A 25,135-nucleotide genomic window follows, 5' to 3' on the forward strand; every position below is an offset into this window, starting at 1 on the left:
CCAATTCTTCCTGCTCCCTCTTAGAAGAAGCTCCTTTATCCCTTGCTAAACAAGCTGACTTCCACTTCCAGTATTTCTTCTTGAGTATAGGGGCAACTGATACCAGCATGGCTTGATTGTTGGGTTCAGCTGCAGTGCCTGTTGCTGGGGTTTGCATAGCTGCAATGCCTGTCACCACAGTTGGAGTAATTGCAGTGCCTGTCATTTTGTCATCAGATCCAGAGACCTTCTCTTCCCCTTGAGGGTACTGAATAGTGTTGAACAGGGCTTGGTAGGTATGGGCCAGACCTCAGCACAGTGCAGTGATTTGTGTCTCTCTGGAATTGCCAGGGTGACAGCATACTTTTTCCAAATATTTTACTAGTTTTTCAGGATTCTGCACTTGTTCGGGGGTGAAATTCCAAAACATTGGAGGTGGTGACTGTCCTAGGCACTTGGCCATACTATCCCACACACCCTGCCACTTGTAATTATCCAGTCTTGGGGCAGATCTCTGTGTGGTATTCTTAAGCAGTTGTTTAACCCTAAACAAGACCTAAAACACATTCAGGAGACATAACAATAGGAATATGCTTGTTTGAACACCCCATGGATATCCAAAATTCTCAAGAGCTGTTGTAATTACCCTGGAGGAGAAGGGGGAGATGGAGGAACGTATCTTCCCCATAGATTGGGTCTCCAAGGACAAAAGGTGAAAGGTGTAATTATTAATAGTTTCCAATAGATGGCTCCTGATATACGGAGATGAAGGCAATGATGAGTACAAATACCGGATTAGTCTCATGACCATCAATTTTAGCATATCATAAGCCAATGTCACACAGTACAGCAAAATGATAACCTTAATGCAGCCCCCAGAGGTGATAAACAGCACAACAGGGAACATCCAGACAACGCAACTCTGAGAACAAGCACAACAACTCTGAGAGCAAATAAATCAACACTGTGGCCAGCAACTATTAAACTAATATATTGAATGTTTATAACAAAATTTCTTTTAACACGCTCTGGTCAGATCTGTCATTATCTCAACCCTTCATGCCCCATGCTGGGCATCAAAAAGGACTGTTGTTGTTGAACCCTAGCAGGCAGCTAAGCCCCACACAGCCACACTCATTCACTCCCCCACAGCCAGTGGCATGGGGAAGAGAATTGGGGAAAAAAAAAAGTAAAATTCATGGGTTGAGATAAAGACAGTTTAATAGGACAGAAAGGGAAGGGGGAAATAATAGTAATATTTCCCATTGTGATCACCTATTTTTAATAACCTAGTACTGTATATGCTTTGATGATGGATGTCAGGAAACCCACCTTATTTGTTCTAGCCTAAGTAGAAATGTTTTTTTTGAGATTTATAACCAAGGCAGGAAAAGTTACATTTATAGTAACTTTGTTAAAACACACTGACTTCTTCAGTATGGAGTCACATCTTCAAATGAAGCTAAGGAACAACATGTAATATCTGAAGGGTAGAGACAGGCACGACAATGGCTTTAAGGTATAAGTCAATATAGTCTTATGGTGCTCAAGTTTGTGGAGAGGTAATGTGATCTTATTCTCATTTTTGCAGTGAAAAAAGCTAGAGGAAATAACAGAGTTTGTATACTCAAAGTCACACAGGAAGTCCACAACACAAGTCCTCAGTACAGTTAACATGCATTTAAAACACTTATGAATTTTCCTCTTGTCACAATTCTGAATTTGGTTAGTGGTAGCATTAAAAAAACCCATGTGTGTTAAACCACTGAACTTTCAAAACAGCTTTTTGCATCCCCACCACAGTGCCCCACTTCCTGTTTCTCTGCTGCATCCTTGCACTAGCACTCTGCAAACTTGAGACTAATAGAACAAAAAGCAAGCAAACACAAATACTATGTAATAGACATTTCTGTACATAGTGTATTTGTGGCTAACATATCAGCAACTACAGGAATCATCCTAGCCAGACATCTTACCAACTTCTAGCAGTCTCAAATGACCTTGTGTGTCAGCAATGTCTTGATGAGGCAAACATTGGGTGTGACTCTGTCCAGTTACCTACCGAAGAACAAATATTTCCCTCATGTTCTTTAGTTTCTCAACATGTAGGAGTAAAACAGAACAAGAAGTACAAAAATGTAAGGATGCCCTGGGATGGAAAAGGAGTAATGCCTCTTGTATTACTTATTACACAAGATGGTGGTCATATGGCCACAAACTTGTTTCTTGCATTTCAGATAAACACTAGCAATTCATTGGTGAACAGAGGATAAAAACTGTCTTTAGCTTAGTCCCTCTTTAATGTTCTGCTCACTGTACAGAGGAAGATAGCATCTGAAGATGAAACCACAGCTGCCCCAAAGAGCTTTCATTCTGGGTAGACAAGAAAGTTACGTGCTCAGTTCATAGGCAAAAGAAAACAATCAGTATCACTAATGACAGTGATCCCAGCTAACCAGCTGCTGAGCCATGTCTAGATGGCTTTTCTCTCCTGGATCAAAAAGATTCACAGCTTCTTATCTGGCTGTGTTTGCTGAATACCACTTAAGACTTTCTCAGGTACACCCCTTTAGTATTAATATACTCACTGGAAAGGATAACAAAAAATACTGATTACAGAAGGGTCTTATCCTTGAATTCCATTGTTATTTCATTGGAAAGATAAAGAAAATTCTCTCAGAAGTTTACGTTGCTGAAGGTATGTTACACAATAGAGAAGTCTGTCTTATAACAAAAACTGATGCATTTTGTATTATAACCGCATATGAAATCACTTTATTTCCAGAGTGTTGTCAACTGCTGAGTACTTAAAATGACAGGATGGTTCATATAGTTGTGTCCAAATTCAGGAAAAATTATGTGGTTTTTTTCCCAAGTGTTTAGCTACCCACCACAGAAAATCATTATCTGTGACAGTGAGTACTTACAGAAATGAGGAAGAAACATCCTGTAAGCAACAAAGAAAAAATTTAAAAATCTTGTATTTAATTATCGAGGATGGGTGAATCTGGATAGAGTTCCAGACTTCAGCAGCATATTTGCCCTTTGGTCTAAACACTCCAGACCTCATTTTTATTTTCCTGAAGTTTCACCTTCAGTTTTATCAGGTCAAGATAATAATCTCTGAGTTAATGAGTTTGAGCACTGAGATTATCAGCTGTCAGTTAAATTTGGATGAGAAAAATCATTACATTTTTTTTAGAACCGACAACAACCTTTTGCCTTTTCTGATTTGAAGTGAGCAAAGCCTTCCTGAGGCAGTTGTTTTCTTTAACTATTCAAAACCTTTTATAATTACTGACTTTAACATAACATTCAAGACTTTGCAGAAATATGTCAGAGGCTTGTCATGTGTCTCTTTAGTTCTTATGTTCTCATCAAAGGTGATATGCTGACGGGGGGCTATTAAGTGTATTTTCAGCATCAGTACAATTTCTGTTAAGTATTAGACAATGTGTCCTTCTCTTCCCCATCTTCGCAGCCTAGGCATTTTCTCTGCAAGGTTTTGAAATTTTTTTGTGGGAAGGTTTTTGACCTTCAGTGCTCTGACTTTGGTTTTGAGGAGGAAGCACTGATGGGCTAGACAGTTATTTGTTTTAACAAGAGATTTGAACTGCACTGTAAAGATCTTCATGTAGCTTGTCACATGCCTTGCTGAACTGACACATGTGGTATGCTAACTAGACATCACTGAAATAGTTTTGCCTACAACTGAAAGGCAGAAATCCAGCATAAATGCATTTACACCCAGAGAAAAGTGCTTTGTTGAGTAGAGACTAACAGGCATGGTTTGATATCTTGTGTTCATACTGGATGAGTTCATGAAGGAATTTCACTCCTATCCCAATTCTCCTCACCCCCTACTGCAACCTTATCTTCTGTCTGTTTTCTATGGCACAGAAGTACTGCTGTCTCCTCCCAGCTCAGAAGGGCTGTGTGATAACCCTCGATGACTGGACAATTAGTCCCCTGTTTTTCATCTGGGTGCTCTGAAGATCATCCCAGGTGCTACTGAAAGACATTTAAAGGCACAGTCAACATGGGTTCACAGAGGGAAAGTTCTGTCAACCAATTTGATATCCTTCTACGATAAGGTCACCCGCCTAGTGGATGAAGAGAACAAATGCCAGATTCTGCACCTGGGACAGAGTGACAATGGGCACAAGTATAAATTGGGAGAGGAGTGGCTGGAGGGCAGCTCTGCAGAAAAGGATCTGGGGGTGCTGGTCGACATTAGACTCAATATGAGTCAATCTTGTGCCCTGGCATCGAGAGGGCAAACCACATCCTGGGGTGCACCAAACACAGCATAACCAGCCTGTCAAAAGAGGAGATTATCCCGCTGTATTCTGTGTTGGTGAGACCTCGCCTGGAGTACTGCGTGTAGTTCTGGGCCCCACAATTTAAGAAGGTTATTAAGGTATTGAATGCATCCAGAGCAGGGCAACAAAGCTGGTGAAAGTGCTAGTACAAATCAGAATGCAAATCTGACCCCTGAACATACATTTAAATACAACCACCAACCAGTTTTTCAGATCTAGTGGGAACACAGAGACACAAAATGTTTCTATTTTACTTTGTCTGAGAGAGCTTGCTATCCCACTTTCTCTTAAAGCAAGAAAAAGACTTACTAAATCTTTCTAAAAATGGCTAGGTCTTCAGGATTTAATAAGCATTTCTTTTTCAATCCTGCTAATTTTTCAGTTCTTTCATATGACATCTCCCCTTCATTCCCAAGCATCTACCAAAACAATACACAGTAAGTCTGCTTCCCTCAAGAACATGCTCAGAAAAAGAAATCTGATCAAAGGAAAAAGCATGGTAAGTGAAAGTCAGAAATGGGTTCAGATGTGGAATCTGGTAATATCAACAATCTCCATATTAATAGAATTTTTAAAAGGAGAAATATGATGAACACCTCAGAAATTAATCCAAAGTCTCTTGAACACATTATATAATTATGTAATATTCAGCCTTCTTTTTCTGTGTTGTCCAACAAAAGCTACACTACTTTACATAAACATGTTGCTTTATGTAGGTTAAAAAAGACTTACAGAAGTCCCACTGCAGCTGGAAATCAACAATCACAATATTTAGTGGGAGAGAACAGACAAACAGTGCCATTGAATGGATCTCATGGTTTTATTTCTACTGATGTTGGAAAACATTAAATACAACATGCTGACTTCTACTGATACAACTACAAGAATAACACAGGCCTTCCTGATACTTGAATTCCTTCCTCTCTCCCTTATTTCTTCATAGGAATTCCATGCTGTTTTTCCTTGAAAAAATACAGCCATCTTTAGACAAGAAGCAAGCTGCTTCTTTCTACTGTACCACCTCTCAGAATCAGCAGTTTTGGAACTATTGCCAGTTCTGTAAATAATCCTGTACTCTTATTTCTACCATCTTTCACCCAAGATTCCTCCTCTTCAAAAATTCTCGGGGTCTTCTCAATAACAGCTTCTCAAAAAAAAAAAAAAAAAAAAAAAGAGGGTCTTATTTTTCCTCTTACTCTCTCTCAACATAAAAAGAGTTTTCTCTGTGACTGTTTACAGTGCAGCTATCCTCCCAGTTCCTAGACTCAGCATTTCAAAACATCTCTGGAACTGGGCAAGGTGAGAAAAATTGCAGTACCCATGCAGAATCACATCAACAGACTAAAAACATTGGAAGAGTTTGGTAGCAAATCCAAGCTAGAGTGTGGCTTAGCTGTAATGCTAAGCCAAAGAAAATGACATGACTGAACTGATAGAACATACACAAAAACATAGCGTAGCAAGTTTCTGTCATCACTTGTTTTATTCAAGCCACAGCTGTTGCATCAGGAAGAGTAAGTCACTCATGAATTTGTGAGAGACTTCACTGGCTATGCCACAAGGTGCGGTGGGAGCTGACACCTGACCTATTGTTCCTTTCCCCTTAGTGTTTCTCCATATCTCACTAGAAATATTAATAGTGCTATGAAACAGTGCCAAACTTTAAAGAGAAATAATTGGAAATCCTTGACACTTCGCTTCCTTTGGAATAAATGAAAATTCAACAAAATGCACTTCATAATACAGAGGGCTTCAAAGGGAGACAATGGGGTGTTTTCTGAATCATACTGTACTTCAGCTTCTTCAATGGTTTTTCAATACCTTTTTTTTCTCCAATATACAGGCATAACTATGCTGGCATTGTTAGAACTAAAAGTTATAAATAAGATTTGCTTCAAGAGCAAAAGAAGCATGGAAACTAAACTCTTCTTTTGGAGAAGAAATACTTTGTGTAGGTAGGACTGGTAATTTTTAAAGTTACTGTATTTTTTGCAACTCATTATATGCTTTCATTTTGAGAAGCACTGCACTTGGAGTATACAGAAAAGATTTCTATTGGTCTACAATTTGGGTATGCTTGATTATATGAAAACAGTCAACATTCTGAAATTTGAATGTTTAAAATTGTCAGAGGTGAGAGGAATTTTTATCCTGGTACCTCTTTTCTTATCACATTCATGTTCAATTTCATGGACTTTTGTTGTCAAGTATTCAGAGTAAAACAGGCCAGCAATTTTTTCCCCTGAGTGCATTCTTCACTTCTTAATTATCCATATCACAGATTAAGCATATGCTGAAATTTTATACCCCACGCTACAGCTCTTAGTACTGCCAAAGAAGTATCTACTAACATTCATGTATTACCAGGAACAAAGGCAGTACAACAAAAGCTGGACTGAATGATGCAGAAGAAGAACCGGGGTGTTACAAGAACCATATCTTCAAAATGCATCAAGAACCAAAACTGAGTCTGGGTTGTTCTGGGGTTTTTTTCAGTCGTAACAGAAAATAGAAGTAAAGGTGGGATTCAGCTCACAGTTTGAGAAATTTTATTTTAAGTGTCTACGTGTGGGGACCTAAGCTTCCATTATAATCAAACACTGTGACAATAGTCACAGCAAAACCTAGAGAGTTTTTCAGCTCCCCCTGAAGAACCACCTTACATGAATAAAGTAGAGGCCAGCTTATAAAATTTTACATTTTCAGCTGAGAGTGTGCTCTTTGCCTTCTTGGAGGATAAGTCTTGCCCCAGGGACCCTGTGGTGAACTGTGCTAATGGGGAATTCCTCTCATGCCTTCTCTGGGATAATGTCCACCTCTCCCGCAAACTCAGGCAGTCTCTCCTCTTCCAAAGCATCTTCTTCCTAACACCAAACCAGTTTCTCACAAACAGGTCTAAAGTCCTATAATGAGATCAGACAAGCTTAAAATCAGCTTCTTTCTGTGGAAACAAGATTAACTTTTAACTTTGCTATCTTTTACATGCAGTTAATTAGAATGTGGTATTTAAATAAATCCTTACTTGTTACTGAAGAGTTATTTTATATGGGTAAAAGTGTTAATGCCTCAGAAGGTGCTATTATTAAAATGTTTACCACTTCCTCCTTTACTTACCAGCCACAGTATAAGTCTTCACGTAGGTTGTGTTTCTTCCAGTAGCCACACAGCGGTATGTTGCAAAGTCAGAGGCTGTAATGTTTTGAATGACAATCATGGAGTTTGCCTGATCAGAGCAATCCACCAGTGTACGCTCTTTGAAATCTGAACCAAAGCTTTGTTTTCCTGACGGGTTGCACAGAACAATGGTATCTACCTGATCTGCTTTAATCCTTTCCCACATCACTTGCTGCACTGAATCTCCAATTTTATGAGGGCAAGTAAGAGCAACATTTCGTCCTGGCTTGGCAAACACGGGATTAGTTTGTTTTGCAGATACTTCAAAAGCATCTGTTGAAAAACACAAAAACCAAAAAACTGCTTATAATTCATTCAAGGGAAGTTTAGTATCAAGAATTCCTGTATGGTAAATATTAATGAAATTGTCTTACAGCAGAAAGATATTCAAATCATTTGAAATATTGAAAAATATCATTTATACCTATATACAACTATATTTCTCTGCACATTTAGATAAAACAGTCTCTGGAACTGTGAGGCTGCAATAACATTGCACGAAGGCAATATATTTTTTGTACATTTTGAGTACACTATACATTTTGAGTACATGAAGGTTTTATTAACAGTTTCAGCAAATATTCAACAGCATAAATTATGGGGCCAGTTTAATTAAATTTGTGATAGACTTACTCTGTTTTCACACTGATTATAATAAGAAAATGGTTTGATGTGACCCTCAGGACATGCATTAGTAAATTATGTTAAAAGACATTCCAGCCTATGAACTACAATTCTCCCATTCATAAACCTCACCAATTAAATAAAAAAAAATCTTATCCATTCATATACTCTCATATATTCTACTTGGGAAAAACTTGTGTGATAGTCAGGCTGTGGTATAAAAGGAGACTTACAAATTTCACCACATATAAACCAAGATATATTATATCTTAAATAATTTTGACTGAAATCCCCCTGCTCTGAGTTATTGTTTTTAATAATAGAACTCACTGTTTACAAATTAAGAAAAATGTTATTTAAAAATCTTCAATAGAAAGATTGTCAGTGTTTCTGATATTCAGAGCATTCAATAGCCACTTAGTTTCTAAAGTCAGCTTTGTAATGCCCTATATCTCATAAATTAGGACTAACGCTGTCATCTTTTTGAAGACTTTAATGATGGGAAAGTTTAATGATCAGACTGCTTTTCCTACACTGTAAAAGGACTGATCTTTAAAGCTCTTCAATGAGCTTCTTTTTTTATTAGATACTTTTGAGTTAAAAAATATCACTACCATGTATTCTTAATGTGTTTGCCTCTATCTATACCAACAACTGGAAAATTAAAATTGCACAGGAAAAATGACAGTCATTAAATGCATCAAAATGTGTTTATAAAAAAAGTTTTAAAATAAAGCTGTAGCCAGATTCATGGGACTGGATGGTTGCAGTAGAATTCTGGGTTGAACTGTATATGCTGAAGAACTGAGTTAGATTTAGATCCTTCTTGATGAAACATTTTAATCAAAAATCTGGGGCAAAAAATGCTGCTAAACTGTATTGCTTTGGATGCTGGTAGTACCAGGATTTTCAAAATCATAAGTACTGGAGAAATCATCAATACACTGTGGCCCAGCTCACCTCCTAAACTAGGTGCGAAGAGTAGTAGGATTTCATGTGGGCAAGTATACCACCCTAAATCTAGGAATAAGTGATTCAATTCATGTTGACAGGATGGAGACTTCATTGTGGAAATCTGTGGCTTCTGAGACTTGTGCAGTCTCTGTGAAACAGTGAATGAAAAAGTCTAGCCTGCAGTTTTTTATCAATGGAACACAGCACAGAAAAATTACATTTTCTCTGCCTTTGGAGACCAGAAGTATGATTAAAACATTGAAATGCTGAAAGACAAAAGGAACTGTGTCTAATGAGTTTGCCTAAAAAAATTAATGAAAAACTTGAAGATTCATGTAGGCTGCAATCAAGGAGACAAAGTTAATGACAGACAAGGACAGAAGAGAGATAAATTCACTAAACTAAACAGAAGGTACAACACTGGAGCTAATTAACTCCTTGGACAGCTTGCCAAAAAGACAGCTAAATTTCTGTTACTGAAGACAACTGGCAAGGCTGGATAATCATTTAAGATATCAAGCTAGTTCCAGCAAGAATTTACTCATGGAAGTCTAAGTATTATTCAAATTAGACTAAATAACTACTATGATGGGACTCTACACTTGCAAAATATGTTCCTTGAAGTACAGTCCCTCAAGTCATTACATTGGAACAGTAAATTTTTTATACCTAGCAGATTCAGATCTGCAGATTCAGATTCAGCTCTGCTAGGGAAGAGGGGTAAATGAAAAGGTGATTGAAATCAATTCTCTCTCTTGCACATCATATTCTTAGAGGTCACGCCCTTTCCTCTTGTCCCACTTTTCAGACCACTAAATTACAACTGCCTGCTTTACATAATCCACATATTCTTCCTTGATAAGTCTTGTCTTCTTCATTGTGCAATCTTTGCTGTCTTCTGCTATGAACAAGCCCTACTGTTACCCACATTCTTCTTAGGAGCCTTGAAGTCTCCCCATCTGTTCCTGGGTCCATTCTTGCTGTCCTATTCATTTCATGCCAATGGCACCCTGAACTCAGGGTGTTCCTCCTATCTAAACATGCTTATTAGGGAAATCATGTATATGATGATGCTAACTCCCACCTTCCAGATGATTCCCGCCTGACCCAAAGGGAAACCAACAACCAGCCTTCTTCCCTGACGCTCTGCTGGATGGTTGCTAGAAAAATGTACATTATACGTACAGTGAACTGTGAACAAACAGATAAAACATTTTCCACCAAAATAATGAATATCCATTCTGTCTTATAATTTCTTAGTTAACTTCGGGTGCTATATTTGCCAAACAAGATATCCCAGTTTCCCAGTAATATATAATACTACAGCATAGTGTAGTACACTGTATAGGTACATTACAAAGCTAAGGGTGCCTTGCAACTTCAGTGAAGAATCTCCAGGTACATATCTTGATATATTTGTATAATTTGCTGATATACAAATAATAAATAATAAAAGTGAGAACTATGTACAAACAGCTGAATTAAAATAGAAACAGTTTTGAGATTCTTGGTGACTGTAAATTTTATCGTAACCATTTTCAAACACAGATATCATGACACATTTTATTTTTTTGTTTTGCATGTGTATTTTACTGGACAGCATGCAGCAACATTCAGGTATTTTCACTCTTGATGAAAGATGTAAATCTTTTCCCTTCTTACAATATGATACCTTGCACAACTTAAATGATTATGTAAGGCACAAGCAGTGGAGACTAAGAGTTCTAATTTAATCTTCCAAGTACACTAAAGTGTTGCAGGTTTTTGTTTTAAGCAATTGTCCCATTTTATTTTAGCATCAGCATAGTTCTTTCCTCCTCCCTCTCCTCTGTTCAACCAATTTCTTTATTCAACACCTTTCTGAACACAGTTTCTTTGCTTTCAGCCTGGTAAGCGTGGGATGAGAACCTCCCACTCTGAGAAATACTTCTATGGGAAAAAAGCACACCCACACATCTTCACCCCCTCACATGCACAACTCAAGGTGACACACCATGTATGAACATTTCAGAAATGTTTAAAAAAAAATTTATCATTGCATCTGATAAAAATAGATTTCCCCTGCCTGCTGCTCATTCCAGCCACTGCCACTGCTACCTGCTCTGCCCCTTCCATGGCTACATCATCTTGCCTCCTGGACAGAAAGTAGGAGGTGACAGCACTCACAGTAGGTGCATTTGCCTCCGCTTAGTAAAGAAGTGTCTGTGTTTGATATCACCCCTGCCTCTCTTTTGGCAAGATGTTATCTCATCATATTGTGTAGTTATACATATTTCTATCTGGTTTAGGTCTATCAGACATTTAAAGGAGAAAAAATGCAAGCTTTCATATTTTTTTAAAAACATTATCTTACAATATTTGTCTTGAAAAACAAATCTCAGAAATATAGAGGTATAAAAGAGTGTAAATCAACTTCCCAGGATTTAAAGGATCAAGCAACTAAGCTTAAATTCTGCAGCAGGGTAATTATTGAAGTTAAGAAATTCTTTTAGGAAGGAAAATTAAATAATGGTGCAATCTTCCCCCCCCCCCGCCCTTGCTACAAGAAATTAAGAGTCAAAATAAATGTTATGTAAATGTTTGATCTCCATTCTTTTGGGTAGAGATTTTCAGACTTTCTACATTTTGGTTCCTGTCCTATCCACTTCAGTTGGGGTTTTTGTTCTTTTAGTCTCCAATAGGATTAGTTGGTTTTGTTTCTTCAGAGGAAAGTTGCTTAGAAATCTGAGTTTGTTTTCAGCTTGTTCATTAATTTTTAAAATCAATATCTATGACATTTTAATTACTGTTCACTGTAAGTTTGACCAGTCCCAGATTTATAATTTTACACAGGGTTCCAGAGTTTCACTCTGGACTACACATAAATCTCATGAATTCCTCCTGGTTTAAAACCATAGACAAAGAAAGCAATATTCATGCTTCAATATCCATTCTGCAACTTCAGAAAGACAAAATTCAGCACAGTAAAACAAAATGCATTGAAAAACTCTTCTGGCTTAGCATGTTTCTGCATTTCTGTTGAGGCTTAAATCTTAACAGAGGTTAAGTACTACCGGAGCTGGTTTTATACAAAGACAGTTACATCAGCGGCTGCAGCCAAGTACACACAGCGCTGAGCCACAAACATGGCGAGTCACACTCTAGCTTCAGCCATCCCTGCACACAAACATTTTTCATGTGCTCCCAGGTACCACAAGGTCAGGACAAGTTCATACTGCTCAGACTGATAGTAGCAGAGCTACCCTCAAAGTAGCTACCTTTAGGAAGTAATACTCTCCATCAGAAATACTTAATGACCTTAGCAGATTTTCCAAAACTGCAAGGCTAGTTTAGCTCTACAGCAGAGACAGGTTCTCAGGTCCCTCTTGGTTTGTTGAAGCTCCGCACACAAACACAGTCTTCTTCCTCTGCTTATAAGAAGAAGTGACAAAATAAATTGCAGATGAAAAGGAAGGTTAAAATGTTATGAAGATGAACTTTGTCTGGAACTCTTCTTCTCACCAAGAAAATCAACTTGCAGATGAGAAAATACTTCAAGAGTGACCCCTTCACCCTTCCTGAATAGACTAAATATGGAATTATATTTAGCCCCTAAACTATTGTCTTCCAACTGTATTAGCACATACCACACAATTTTGTTGAGTTTCTAAAAGAATATTTTTGCCCTTTTTTTTTTTTTTTTTGATGAGACAGGGGAACATGGATGAATAGCTATTAAATAAGTTGGAACAGTAAAGATCTTAATTTCTAACGTGCTACTGACACCAGTTCTACAATCAGACTCAGAAACCAGCAGTAGTGTTTGAAAATAATGCATTTTTCTAATAGCAATAGTTGGATCATAAAAGTTAAAATGAAAGTATTTATATTCCTCTATTCTTAAAACTTCCCTTTAATTATATATTAAATTATATTGTGACAATTTGGTGAATCTTTCTGCACCAATTATTAATTCTGTGTGACATTATAAACACTTAACATGCAATTGTAATTCATTTGCCAATTCCAGTTTGTTTGCATATTGTTTTGCTCTTTGTTGCTATTTTACTCTTTTAAGCTGAACTTTAGTTATCTAGAGTGCAAGGAAAGGGAGAAGCCAGAGAGAGGAAGAGAAAAGGAGTAGAGTGCTAATAAGAGTGAGAAAATCATCCTCTCTTCAGGTGTAAATGTTCATTAACTTCCAGCAAGGAGAATTTCGTTGTCGGGGAAGTCATCTGATAAAAGCATATAATGCACTATGCCAGGATTTGCCTGCAGGAGAGTCTTGAAGATACAAGAGTCAGAATTTCAAATTTTCATCCTCTTCAGGAATTTCATCAGTTCAGGATGAAGAGAATTTCCCAGCAAGAGGAGTTCAATGAGCAGAATTGACACAGAATACTGTGCTCAGCCTTCACTTATTGTTAACGACCCACACTGTCTCACAGTGGACAAAGAGAAATGCTATACTGAGAAACTGCGTGTCACAGCGTGTGTGTGTGTGTGCGCGCGTGTGCGTCGGACTTCAGGCAGAGGAGAGGATATCATGTTTTAAGCCACATAGAAGAAAACAGGCAGGGGAGAAGGGAATGGAAAGGAAAGGGTGTGTAAAGTCAAACTGGTTCTTATGGACAACTATTTGAACCAGTGTTTCTCAAGAGGGAAAGTCAAGGGTGCCAAGGCAATGGACAGGGTACACACGTAAGCTGTACAGCCCCAGAAGCATTGTAATGCCCATGAGCACGAGCATGAGGAGGCACTGTGGGAAATTGCTGCCCTGCATCTCAGATCCTAGCTATTACTTTTAATGGATAGTTTTATGGACTGAAAATATATTGAAAAAGAAGGAAAGATACAGTTTATTTCATAATAAGTTTGTTGTGCATCTTGGTACCAGGTAAGAAAGTTGAAGAAATCAATATATCGTCAGTATTTTTTACCAAATGTTTCCATTTCTTTTTGTCCTTATTGAGTTATAAATTATATTCCTGTCTGAGAGGCCAGCTGAAAGAAATGTTCATCATTAGAAATATAAGCAGCAGAAAGAGGTTCTTCAGATGGGAAAATTTCAGAACTTAAATATTAATCAACTCTTTGTGATTTACTTTAGAGTATTTGGAAGTTTAACTATCTGAATCTGTAATTTCTTTTACCCTCTGCTTTTCACCTACGTCTGTTCATTCCATAATCTAACTTGTATTTCCCCAAATAAAATATTATTCAGTCTGTCCTAGATAAATTAATACTATCTCCTTAATTTTGAATATTTTCAAAGCTGTCACTGTGCACTTTGCATTTTCCCCTGCAATTGCATCCTCTAATGATTTCAAATTCCACTGTCTCAAAATTTCATCCATCACATTTACACTTTGAGAAACAAAAACCAAAGTTACAAAACTCTTGTATCTGGATTCAACTAGTGGGTCTCACACAGTTATGGTTGATATCAGAGATAATACCATACTTGAATTAAGTTGAATTTGCCAGTGGTGGCTGCAGTGGCATAGAATTAGGGAACAGTAGCTGAGAAGATGAAGCATTCTTGGCTTATAGAGGTAAGGGAATACTTACCCCAAAAACCCTTTTTTTTAACCCACTAGATTCAACTCCAGGTCAGTTTTGGCTTTCCAAATTGTACCCATTCATGCTTGGACAGTGTTTCAAGGCTCCTTCTGGGTCAACTATCCCTGCTTCCATCAGGTCTAATGCTTCTTTTTTATGTTTGAGTCTAGTCAGCAGCTTCTTGTTCATCCATGCAGGACTTCTGGCATTTTTGCTTCATTTCCTATTTGTCTGGATGGACCATTGGAGGAGGTTTTCCTTAAAAATTTTTTCTCCATCACCCTTGTTATTCTTCCAAGATCTCTGATTGGGTCAAAGTCTGCTCTTCTGAAAGCCAGGGTTGTGATCCTACTTTTTTTGCTTTTATCCCCTTCTCTTGGGATCATGAAGTCTACTATGCAGCCTGATCTTCACAACCCCAGCGAGTTCTTTATTCTCTATAAGTCTGAGGTTGAGCAGAGTGCCTCCTCTCTTCAGCTACTTAATCACTTGAGTGAGGAAATCATCATCAATGCACTCCAGAAACCTACCAGATTGATTGTGCCCTGCTGTGTTACTCCTACGGATACCAGGTGGTTGAACTCTCCCATGAGGACCACAGAATGTGAAGTTTCTTCCAGTTTTCTGATGGAGACCTCATCTATATCAGACCCGATCACCCTGACCAGGCAGGCAGTAGCAACTACCCACCACAACATCACCTGTATTATTCTGCCTGCTAATTCTGACTCATGAGCTCCCAGCTGGATCATAATCTGTCCCTAGGCAGAACTTCTCACATTCCCACTGCTCTCTCACATAAAAGCCAACTCCCCTTCCCTGCTATCCCAACCTGTCTTTCCCAAAGAGCCTGTATGCAGTCATTGCAACACTCCAGTCACATGAACCATCATCCCACCATGTCTCAGTGATCCCAATGAGATTGTAGCCCTGCACACATAGCTCGAATTCCTTGTTTGTCACCCATGCTGTACTCACTAGTGTACAGACACTTCATATTGTCATCTGGTCATGTTGATTTCACAGAAAATGTGTGAGAGCTTCCCAACAATGTGTCCCCTCAACATTGCCTTATTTGTGTGAACATACCTGGAATGGTCAACCTTGTGCCCTGATTTGTAGTTTTCAAGGTCTTTTCTGTCTATATAATCCTACATTTTCTTGTCAGCCCAGTCTAATTCCTCACTCACTTGTGGGTTGTCATCTCACTTTCTTGTTAAAGCTCCCCTCACCAGCCAGTTAATAAGAATTCTTTTTCCCACATGCTCAGGTGGATCCTGTCTCTTCTTAGCAGTCCTTGATCATCAAAAAAGGTCCATGGTGAATGAAAGGTAACACCTTTTTGTTGACACCAGCCATGCAACTGAGTTTTGACCCACAGAATCCACTCCCTCTTCCCAGGGCTTTGCCCTTCTTCAGCATGATCAAGGAGACAACACTTAAGCCTCCTCTATCCTTGACCACCAGCACCATGTAGTCACACCTGATATGTTCCAGCCCTCTCCTGGACTCATCTTTGGTTTATGTGTGGAAAAGCACAGGGGTTAGAAGTCTGAGGACTGGGCCAGCCTTGGCACTCTCTCTGCAGCATCCCAGAGTCTAACCTGGCAAGCAACAAATCTCCCAAGAGAGCGGGTTGGGCCAGCAGATAAACAGAGAAGAAGTGAGAGTCATCCCCAAATTATCACACAACAGCAAGTCAGTTAATATCCAGCTGACATGTAATGCATGTTCATCAAAACAATGCTTATAGGGAACATATAAAACAACCCTTCTAATTTTATCTTACTTTCATAAAAACACAGCAATCCTCATGGTACTGAATGTTACTTTTTTTTTCCTTAAAATAGCATATTCTAATGCAAACAAAGTAACCAAGAGTACATAACAGCATCATTATTCTTAGTAACTGAACATTCAAAATGGTAAGGAGTACAAAGAAGAAAAGTGGAATAAAAAAGTCAAAAAATCCCCAGTGCTGAATAAATGGATCTGGATGCTCTGATTGCTAGCCAAATAGAATCAAAAATGTTATCACATTGTCTGTTTCCAAAAGGCAAAATTTTAGGTATGTCAGCTGAGAGTCATATACAAGACAAAGAAAGCATTATTCTGCTTCATTTAGTAATGGTAAGACCTTAGTGGGAACATGGTGTTTCATTTTATGTATCTTCTTTTAATAAGGTTATATACAAACTGGAGAAAATTCTGATGAGAACAAGAATGTTGAAATTTAGATTCATGAGCTAAGAAGAAAGGTTAAAAGAACTGTACAGAAGGATGACTGAAAGCTGGCAACATGAGAGCCCTCCTCTTTTTTCAAAGAAGGACTACAGTGAAAAAAGTCAGTATTAAACAAGAGATACTTAGGTTAGATATAATGGAAAAAAAACCCTCCTTGTAAGGCTGGTTAAGTGCTAGAATGACTACACAAGAGTATTATGCATGCATTTCCAACGTGGGACTCAGTCAGGAATGATACAGATATGCTTATCCTGCCTCAGAACACAGAGATGGATGACACGAATTTGGAATGTCACTTCCAGCCTGAGTTTTCCACAATTCTATAATTCCTTTTGATCTAAGCTTTTCCTTCAGAATGGAAGAGGAGATATCTGCTCTACTCCCAACAGGGCTGGTTTGTTGCTTTGTTTTTTTCCCTTAGCCTTTTATACTGAAGGGGCATCCAATCCTTAGTTCCTCACAGAAGATAAAAAGTAAGAAAAGCAGCATTTAACAGGTCAATAATCACAGCAGAGGTGTGAAAAAGGCAGCTTCACTTGCCTCCATCCTCTTGCTTTCTAATTAGGTGCTGACAATGTGGTTGACACTGTGTAAAATACAGAGAGAGCTCTTGCTCTGGGGAGCTTTGAGTCTAAGAGTCGAAGAATGAAGATCCCTCAGGATTAGTTCTTGCTTCCATGTGCTTTAAAGGGCTGATAATTTTTCACTGTAGACCTATGAATCACATTCTAAATTGAGACAGAGATAAATAGAAAGCAAGCTATTTCAGGTGAATAGGGACTTGAAAAAAATCTATGCAACGTGCTGCTTTTGGCAGACAGAAGAACATTAATATAGAAGCAAGGGCTGAGTGGCATGGTTATCATCACACTAGCTAAGAATAGAAAAGCTCTCTGCTATCACAGAAGAGGTTGATCATTCTATTTAAAATATGGGAGTACTTCATGGTATATCTGACATTTAAATACTCTATTAATGAACCTCCATTCTTATTCAGAGTTGCTAGCAAAACATATCCCCTGAGCAAATGGTCCATTGTCGCTGATCGGCAGAAACACAAATGTACTCATGAATTTAAAAAAAAAAAAAAAAAAAAATAGAAATAACGATTTCCAATCATATAACAGAAAAGAAACCCCCAACCCAACCAATTACACAACTCGCATCATTCACATTATTAAAGTCACTAGGAATATCAAAAGAATATTTCTCATTCTATTCAGAACATAGCATGGGAATTTTTTAGTCAAACTAGTACTATTTTAATACTTAACTGAAATAAAACTCCTGAGAAAATAAACGTTTCAAAATATACATAGATTTTGTATATAAGAAACTACAGTTCATCCTTAAACTGTTCATTAAGAAAGGAGAAATAAAACTACTGAGTATTCCTACATAATCTTTACATCTTATCAAAAAATGTACAGGGAGTTTTCTCTGACAGTATGAGTTTAGATTGCTTAGTGCAGGAGTATTTGTGACTCATAAAGTGTGGGAACATTAAGGGAAAAAATCCCTTGAATTCAGTTCTCAAAACTGTTGGATATATGTTCACACTACAGGAAAAAAGAAGCAACAGATTCACCCAGCTGGCAAGAATCTTCCTGAGGGAAAACTAGACTATTCTTTGCCAACATATTCACGTGTAACAGTGGCAGAACATATTCTCAAGTTCTTCGCAATTATGGTACAGAATTTCAACACTGCATCTACTTCTAAGAATATCTTGTACCTACATAATATGTGAAGTTTCCAATAAATTATCCTAAATATCATTGCTTCTCTGTCTGTTTCAGTAACTGTTAATAAAGAAAACATGGATGATGTTGTGCAGTCTGCAAGTGTTCTTTTTAACCTATTTCATAGATGTCATAAGAAATAAGAAATTTAAGCAAAATTTAAGGCAAAAAGAACAAAATACATGCTAGAATTTTTATTATGTATTCTGATACAGTCCCAGGACTAAGCTAAGACCAAATCTACTAAAAAAATCAAGTACTATGATAATTAAATCATAAAATTGATATAAGTGGTGATTTATCACCATTTCTAGGGTCTTCTATCAGCCAGTGATACAATGAGGATAGTGCACCAAGGAAAAACCTCTGTAATCAGAGCTATAACCTCCTGTCTCCTCAGATCTCAGGTCCTTATGACAGCTCAGCCATTGTTTTTCCAAGCTTAAGCTTTTTTTTTTTTTTTTTTTTTTTAACTTTTGTCCCTGATTGAGAAAGAATCACATTCACCCTACCCAGACCATGGTGGGGTGAACTGATGTTCTGTGACCAGAGACTAAGCCAGGAGCAGTCCTAAATAGTTTCTCCAGTATTATTTTGCCACCTCATACACTGCAAATCTGTTGTGAACTTTTATTCACTCAATAGCAACTTAATCATATATGAAAGACTGTAACCACAGTGGACCTTTTATTTATAAAGACACCTTTACTCTAAAGGAAAGAAATAATGATGTTGTCAAAATACTAATAAAAAGAAAAGTGCTTAATGCTTTTCAAATACTTGACTTATTTCTTCTCTTTCTGTATTTTTGTTTAAAAAAGCAAGTGATGATCCCCAAACTTTTTTAACTGCTTGATCTTGCAGTGTCAGGGTCTTGTTAACACTTGTTAGATTTAGTGACACTGCTGTAACCAATAGACACTACTTGAAATATTTACTCATGAAGCATCAGCAATGAGTTTTCAAACTAAAAAAATTAAAAATGTTGACAAATCAGAATCATACCAATTTTACTCACTTTGCATTTGTAGTTTTAAAAAAATTATACAAAGCACATCGGAAAGCAGAATCAGACCTATGAACTCTGTTGATTACCAGGAATTAAACACTAGAGCAACTTTGAACAGTTTGAGAGCAAAAACATTTATTGTTTTGCAAGCAAGCTAAAGGTAACCCAAGATACTTTATACAAATGTATGTAACTTCCAGCAGATATGATCACCATGTGAAGAACATTTAACCTTATACTTTAATTTAGTTAAGAATCTCCATGATGGATGTAATGCCATATGGCATTATTTCTATTTCTTTCCTTTCAATGGAAATTCTGAAAGCTAATCACATGTTCTACATCTATATTCTGTTGCCAGCTTTCTTTGAGGAACGTGCTGCAGATTCCTCAATGGTATACTTACTTAAACTGGTGCAAGAATGTCACTGGGTCCCACAGTAACAGGTCAGTATAGATAAATCCTGACAATTTTCAGTGCCCTGGTAGCACAAACTAAATTATAAACCAGGTTTCAGCTTTGATTGACACAAAAATCTTAATATCAACTTAACTTAATCTGTGCTGATTTAGCAGAGCAAGTTTAAGTTTCATGTTGAATATTATATGTCCACAAAATTGCATCCATTTAAAGGGAGATACAAGGTTAGCTTAGCCAACAAATCTTTAAAACTAAACCCACAAATTGCAAAGAATTAGATATCATGCAATTCCCTAAAAAAAAAAAAAAAAGAAATTAGTTTATTAAATGTTTGTTGATTAACTGTTGCAAATAGAAGAAATGGATTTTACAGTGGGTTATTTATTTGTCTGGGGTAGTGTAGGTAAATTAATGCTTTTAGAAAAGTAATGTCTATTGAGAAACAATAAATTATAAATCCTAACTAAAGAAAACAGTGTAATTGGAAAAAGTTTTAATTGCTTATTAAATGATCTTTCTAGTATGTTAGACAGAGTTCTTTATTCTGGTGAATATCAGATTCCTTAAAAAATGCTTCATATTCCAGGACCTCAATTATTTGTGTATATTAATCCTATAGAACAAGATCTGTGTACAGTGAAATTATGAGTCTAACACTCACCTTTCTCAAAGATCTTTCCCTGGTGCAGAATAAAAAAACTTTGAAGACTGAACATCAGTGTCCTAATTATATAGGTTGGAAGACAAACAAAAATTATATATCTAGTGTCAGCAGCAAGCTAAAATACCAGCTGCATGGAAGTGAATTTGAAGTTTACTATTTATTTAATCAAAGCAAGATGTCATCTAAGGAGTTTAAAATATTTAGTACTGATGAAGGTGCTAGTAAACAAAGATAAAGCCTGACTGATAGTTCTACTATAACTACTACATAAATAAATATTTCATCTAAATTCTGGTTTTAATAACATATTTAATTTGCATTGTAGATTGACATAATATTTTATCTTCACTGGTGATACACTTCATTCTCTTCAGATCAGTGTTTATAAAGATCATGTTTATACATATCTATCAGGAGCTGAACAGGATTGTTCTCAGAAACTTTGATTCTTTAAATGGAAAAGGATTAATTTCTATTCAACATTATCTCTCTTTGTAGTAGGATTAAATTGGTATACTTGAAAAATGAGGGGTTTACTGTTGGTTTAGGTTTCTGGTTTAGTATGCTTGAACCAAGAGAGAAATCCCACATACTGAGAATACTGAATTCCAAATATAATTTAAAAAAACATACCTCTGATAACTGATCCAGTCTTTGTGTGGTTTACAATGTGCTGAAATCTGTAAGTGGGTTGCCTAATAAAGGTATGGGACTGAAGGGTAACATCCCACAGTAAAGTGACTGTCTTGTTTCTTGCATCATTTCAGATTATCCCTAGCCAATACATTCAGGAACAAATAGCTGAGATTGGTGCTGCCTTTGTCAGGAAAAGGACTAAATGAGTTTGCAGATCTCTACTGCATCTAACTTTCAGGATTTTATAGAAGATTAACCCAATGTGAAAAAGGGCTCAGCACTGCCAGAACTTGGGTTGGACTGAACCATATAAGAGATCTGGTTTGCCTGTTCCTTTTTGTAAACAGCAACCTGGATTTCCAGATCTTGGTTTACATGAATGCAACCAAAAAGTATGTTTCTAATGCCTACACTTGGAATAATACTGTGCACTAAATGGACTACCAGAGAAAAAGAAGCTAGGGAGATACTACTTTAGTAACATTATTCCTTACATTACAAAAAAGACACCAGAGTGAAGCAAGCATTCAGAGATGCCACTAAAAGAATCTCAGTTGAGGAACTCTGACCTGGACTGCAAGCCTACCCTGAGAAACTCCACTCAGCTCCTTCACTAGCAGGACATTCCTCCTACATGTAAATGACTGTGAATTGTATGGCTATGCCGATGTGCCACACGAGAAGATAATTTAAATTCCAAACTTATCCAACTAAACAATCCAGGTGAGACAGAATTTTTTTTTTTTTTTCAAAGTCAGTGTGTGGCTTAATTTCTGATTTGATAAACAGCAATGTTTACTAACAAAAAGCTAACAGAGACAGAAAGACAGATTGGGATTCCTATTTCATTAGTGCCATCAACAAATGTGCTGGCTAAAATCAAGTTTCAAAAACCTTCAGTGGTGCAGGCAGGAACAAGCATAGATAAAATAAGGTTGAAATGAAGACTCAGAAGGACGAGCCTAGGAAAAGAACTGTTATTTTTATCTTCCGGTCTTTCAAATGCTAGAAACTAAATTTTCCTTTCAATCCATTCTTTCCTAGCTGGGAAATACAATAAAATATTGAATGGGGTCTATTTTCACTCTGGAGAATGGGAAAGAGGAACAGACTCTTTCTACACTCACAATATCAAATCAACAAACCAGCAAGCAACTATTTATCTTTTGAAGCCTATTCTATCATATGTACATAATGATCTTTTAAGGACTTCTCTCCTATCAGAGAAGCATGATAATTTGCACCACAGTTGACAAATGCTGAATAGGCATGCATGGGAAAATGTTAGAAATGTGTTCTTCCTCCTCTTATTCATAGAGCTGGAAAAGAAACTGAATTGGATGAATTCAGAGAGACCTGGACAGGCTGGAGCGATGGGCTAAGGCCAGCTGTAGGAGTTTCAATAAGGCCAAATGCCGGGTGCTGCACTTGGGCCACAACAACCCCCAGCAGCACTACAGGCTTGGGGAGGAGTGGCTGGAGAGCTGCCAGTCAGAGAGGGACCTGGGGGTGTTGATTGACAGCCGGCTGAACAGGAGCCAGCAGTGTGCCCAGGTGGCCAAGAAGGCCAATGGTATCCTGGCTTGTATCAGAAATAACGTGGCCAGCAGGGACAGGGAAGTGATCTTACCCCTGTACTCGGCACTGGTGAGGCCGCACCTCGATTCCTGTGTTCAGTTTTGGGCCCCTCACTACAAAAAGGACATTGAATTACTCGAGCGTGTCCAGAGAAGGGCAACGAAGCTGGTGAAGGGTCTGGAGCACATGTCGTACGAGGAGCGGCTGAGGGAACTGGGGTTGTTTAGTCTGGAGAAGAGGAGGCTGAGGGGAGACCTCATCACCCTCTACAACTACCTGAAAGGAGGTTGCAGAGAGCTGGGGATGAGTCTCTTTAACCAAGTAACAAGTGATAGGACGAGACATAATGGCCTCAAGTTACGCCAGGGAAGGTTTAGACTGGATATTAGGAAGCATTTCTTTACAGAACGGGTTTTTAGGTGTTGGAATGGGCTGCCCAGGGAGGTGGTGGAGTCCCCATCCCTGGAGGTGTTTAAGAGTCGGGTTGACATAGCGCTGAGGGATATGGTGTAGTTGGGAACTGTCAGTGTTAGGTTAATGGTTGGACTAAATGATCTTCAAGATCCTTTCCAACTGAGATGATTCTGTGATTCTGTGAATGGTCAGGTAATTACAGAGCCTTTGGAAAGTACATGGACAGCTACACAGAAAGTACATGGGCATCTTTTTCTCTCCTTCTTCCCTTTGCCATATTTTAAAAAGTCTCCTTTAAAGAAAAGGTCTTTTTTCTGCATTTAAAATTCTGTACTTCCCTCACTTTTGTTGCAACACCATTTCTAAATAGTTATTTTGTTCCTGAAAAAGCAAGTACAGGAGAGCTTCCAGAATAAAAACTATCCTAGTTTCAGACCAGGAATGCCTTCACCATATAGCATAATGATAACAATATGGTATCCTCCATGGGTAGTTACAAGGTTCATCTATGTAATTTCACAGGTAGTTGCAATGTCACCCTCTGAAGAGATGCCATAGCTTGTTGAAATGCTATGACAACCTTGGCCCAATGGAAATATCACTGTAGCAATGACCATTAGTACCTGAAGTCTGCTATGTAATACATTGCTGTTGTCAGTTCTGTCCATCTCCTCCACTTCCCCTTCTTACTGCCTGCTTCTCTTAAAATTACCTTTGCCAGAGTAATATAATTCTTTTCTGTCATGCTAGGGTTTTTTTTCCCAAATTACTCCATTTCTGCATGCTATATAATTGAAAAGGAAAATTATGGTGCCAGATACTCCTTAAATTGGCATGGATTTCTGTTTTGCATATATCAGACATTTAAAAAACAACAAGAAATTTACTTACCTGTCTGAATAATTTCTATTACTTTTTCCCAAATTCCATCCGGGTAAGTTACAATGGAGCAAAAGTAAAGACCAACATCCTCCAAAGTGCTCTTGGTGAAGGATAAGGACTTGTCTTCCCTGGAAGCGTTTTCAAAATAAATTCTGCCATTGTATTTGTCTTCAATATGTATGCCATAGATTGGATGCAAGACAGCTATATTTTCTTTATGAGTTACATTAAGTTTCATCCAGGATGTCTGCATTATCATGGCTTTTTTTGGATATATGCATTCCAGTTTCACCTTCTCAGTAAGTTTTACAGTTGAATCCACAAACTTTCCTTCCACGTTGGCTAAGGCACACACAGAAATTCAGTTTCAGAATTAACATAATTGAAAACTGAAATATACAAAAAATCAGAAACAACTTTGGCAGCACAACAACCAAAACACTGAAAAAAAGTTCACTAAAAAAAAAAAAATCCCAACCCCTAGAAATTATTACTTCCAATTTGTGAATATTATTGAACAGTTAAAATTTGTTTGAACCACACAGTAACACACTTGTGAATTGTGATCATATCTGTCATGATGTGATAAGAAAAATAAAGATGTTAGCTAGGAACAAGAAAACAATCTTACTTCCACAAAGTTGTAGAACTACAATAAGGAGAGCTGCATGGTCCATCTCAAAGAACACTCGAATCAGTGACTACAGTGCAACATGATTTTATTCAGACTCTGTGTACCATGTGCCCTTCTCACAGGATGTTTTTACTTTTGAAATACGAAAAACATTGTGTGCGTTTTACTTTCACATTCTAAGAAACACCAAGTTTGAGATCTCTGTGCAGAGAGTCTAAATTCCTATTGAAATCCACCTCCGAGTAAAGTTTTCATTACTAATGAATCTCTAGCGTTATGCATGAATAATATGATAACTAATGAAGCAGGGATCTTTA

At 37.6% G+C, this 25,135-nt stretch overlaps 1 protein-coding gene across 1 annotated transcript in view; it reads right to left on the reverse strand.

Moving 5' to 3' along the window:
- CD226 (CD226 molecule) overlaps window positions 1-24,863 on the reverse strand; it is a 35,074-nt gene extending 10,211 nt beyond the window's left edge. The window contains exons 1-3 of the mRNA XM_074822813.1: window positions 24,816-24,863; window positions 24,194-24,526; window positions 7,416-7,748 (exon numbers count right to left, since the gene is read on the reverse strand). Of these exons, the coding sequence (XP_074678914.1) occupies window positions 7,416-7,748; window positions 24,194-24,526; window positions 24,816-24,861 (712 nt within the window). The 5' untranslated portion in view covers window positions 24,862-24,863. The remainder of the gene's footprint in view (window positions 1-7,415; window positions 7,749-24,193; window positions 24,527-24,815) is intronic.
- Between the last annotated feature and the right edge of the window lie 272 nt (window positions 24,864-25,135).

This window comes from Strix aluco, chromosome 1, assembly GCF_031877795.1.
Source record: "Strix aluco isolate bStrAlu1 chromosome 1, bStrAlu1.hap1, whole genome shotgun sequence".
NCBI lineage: Eukaryota > Metazoa > Chordata > Aves > Strigiformes > Strigidae > Strix > Strix aluco.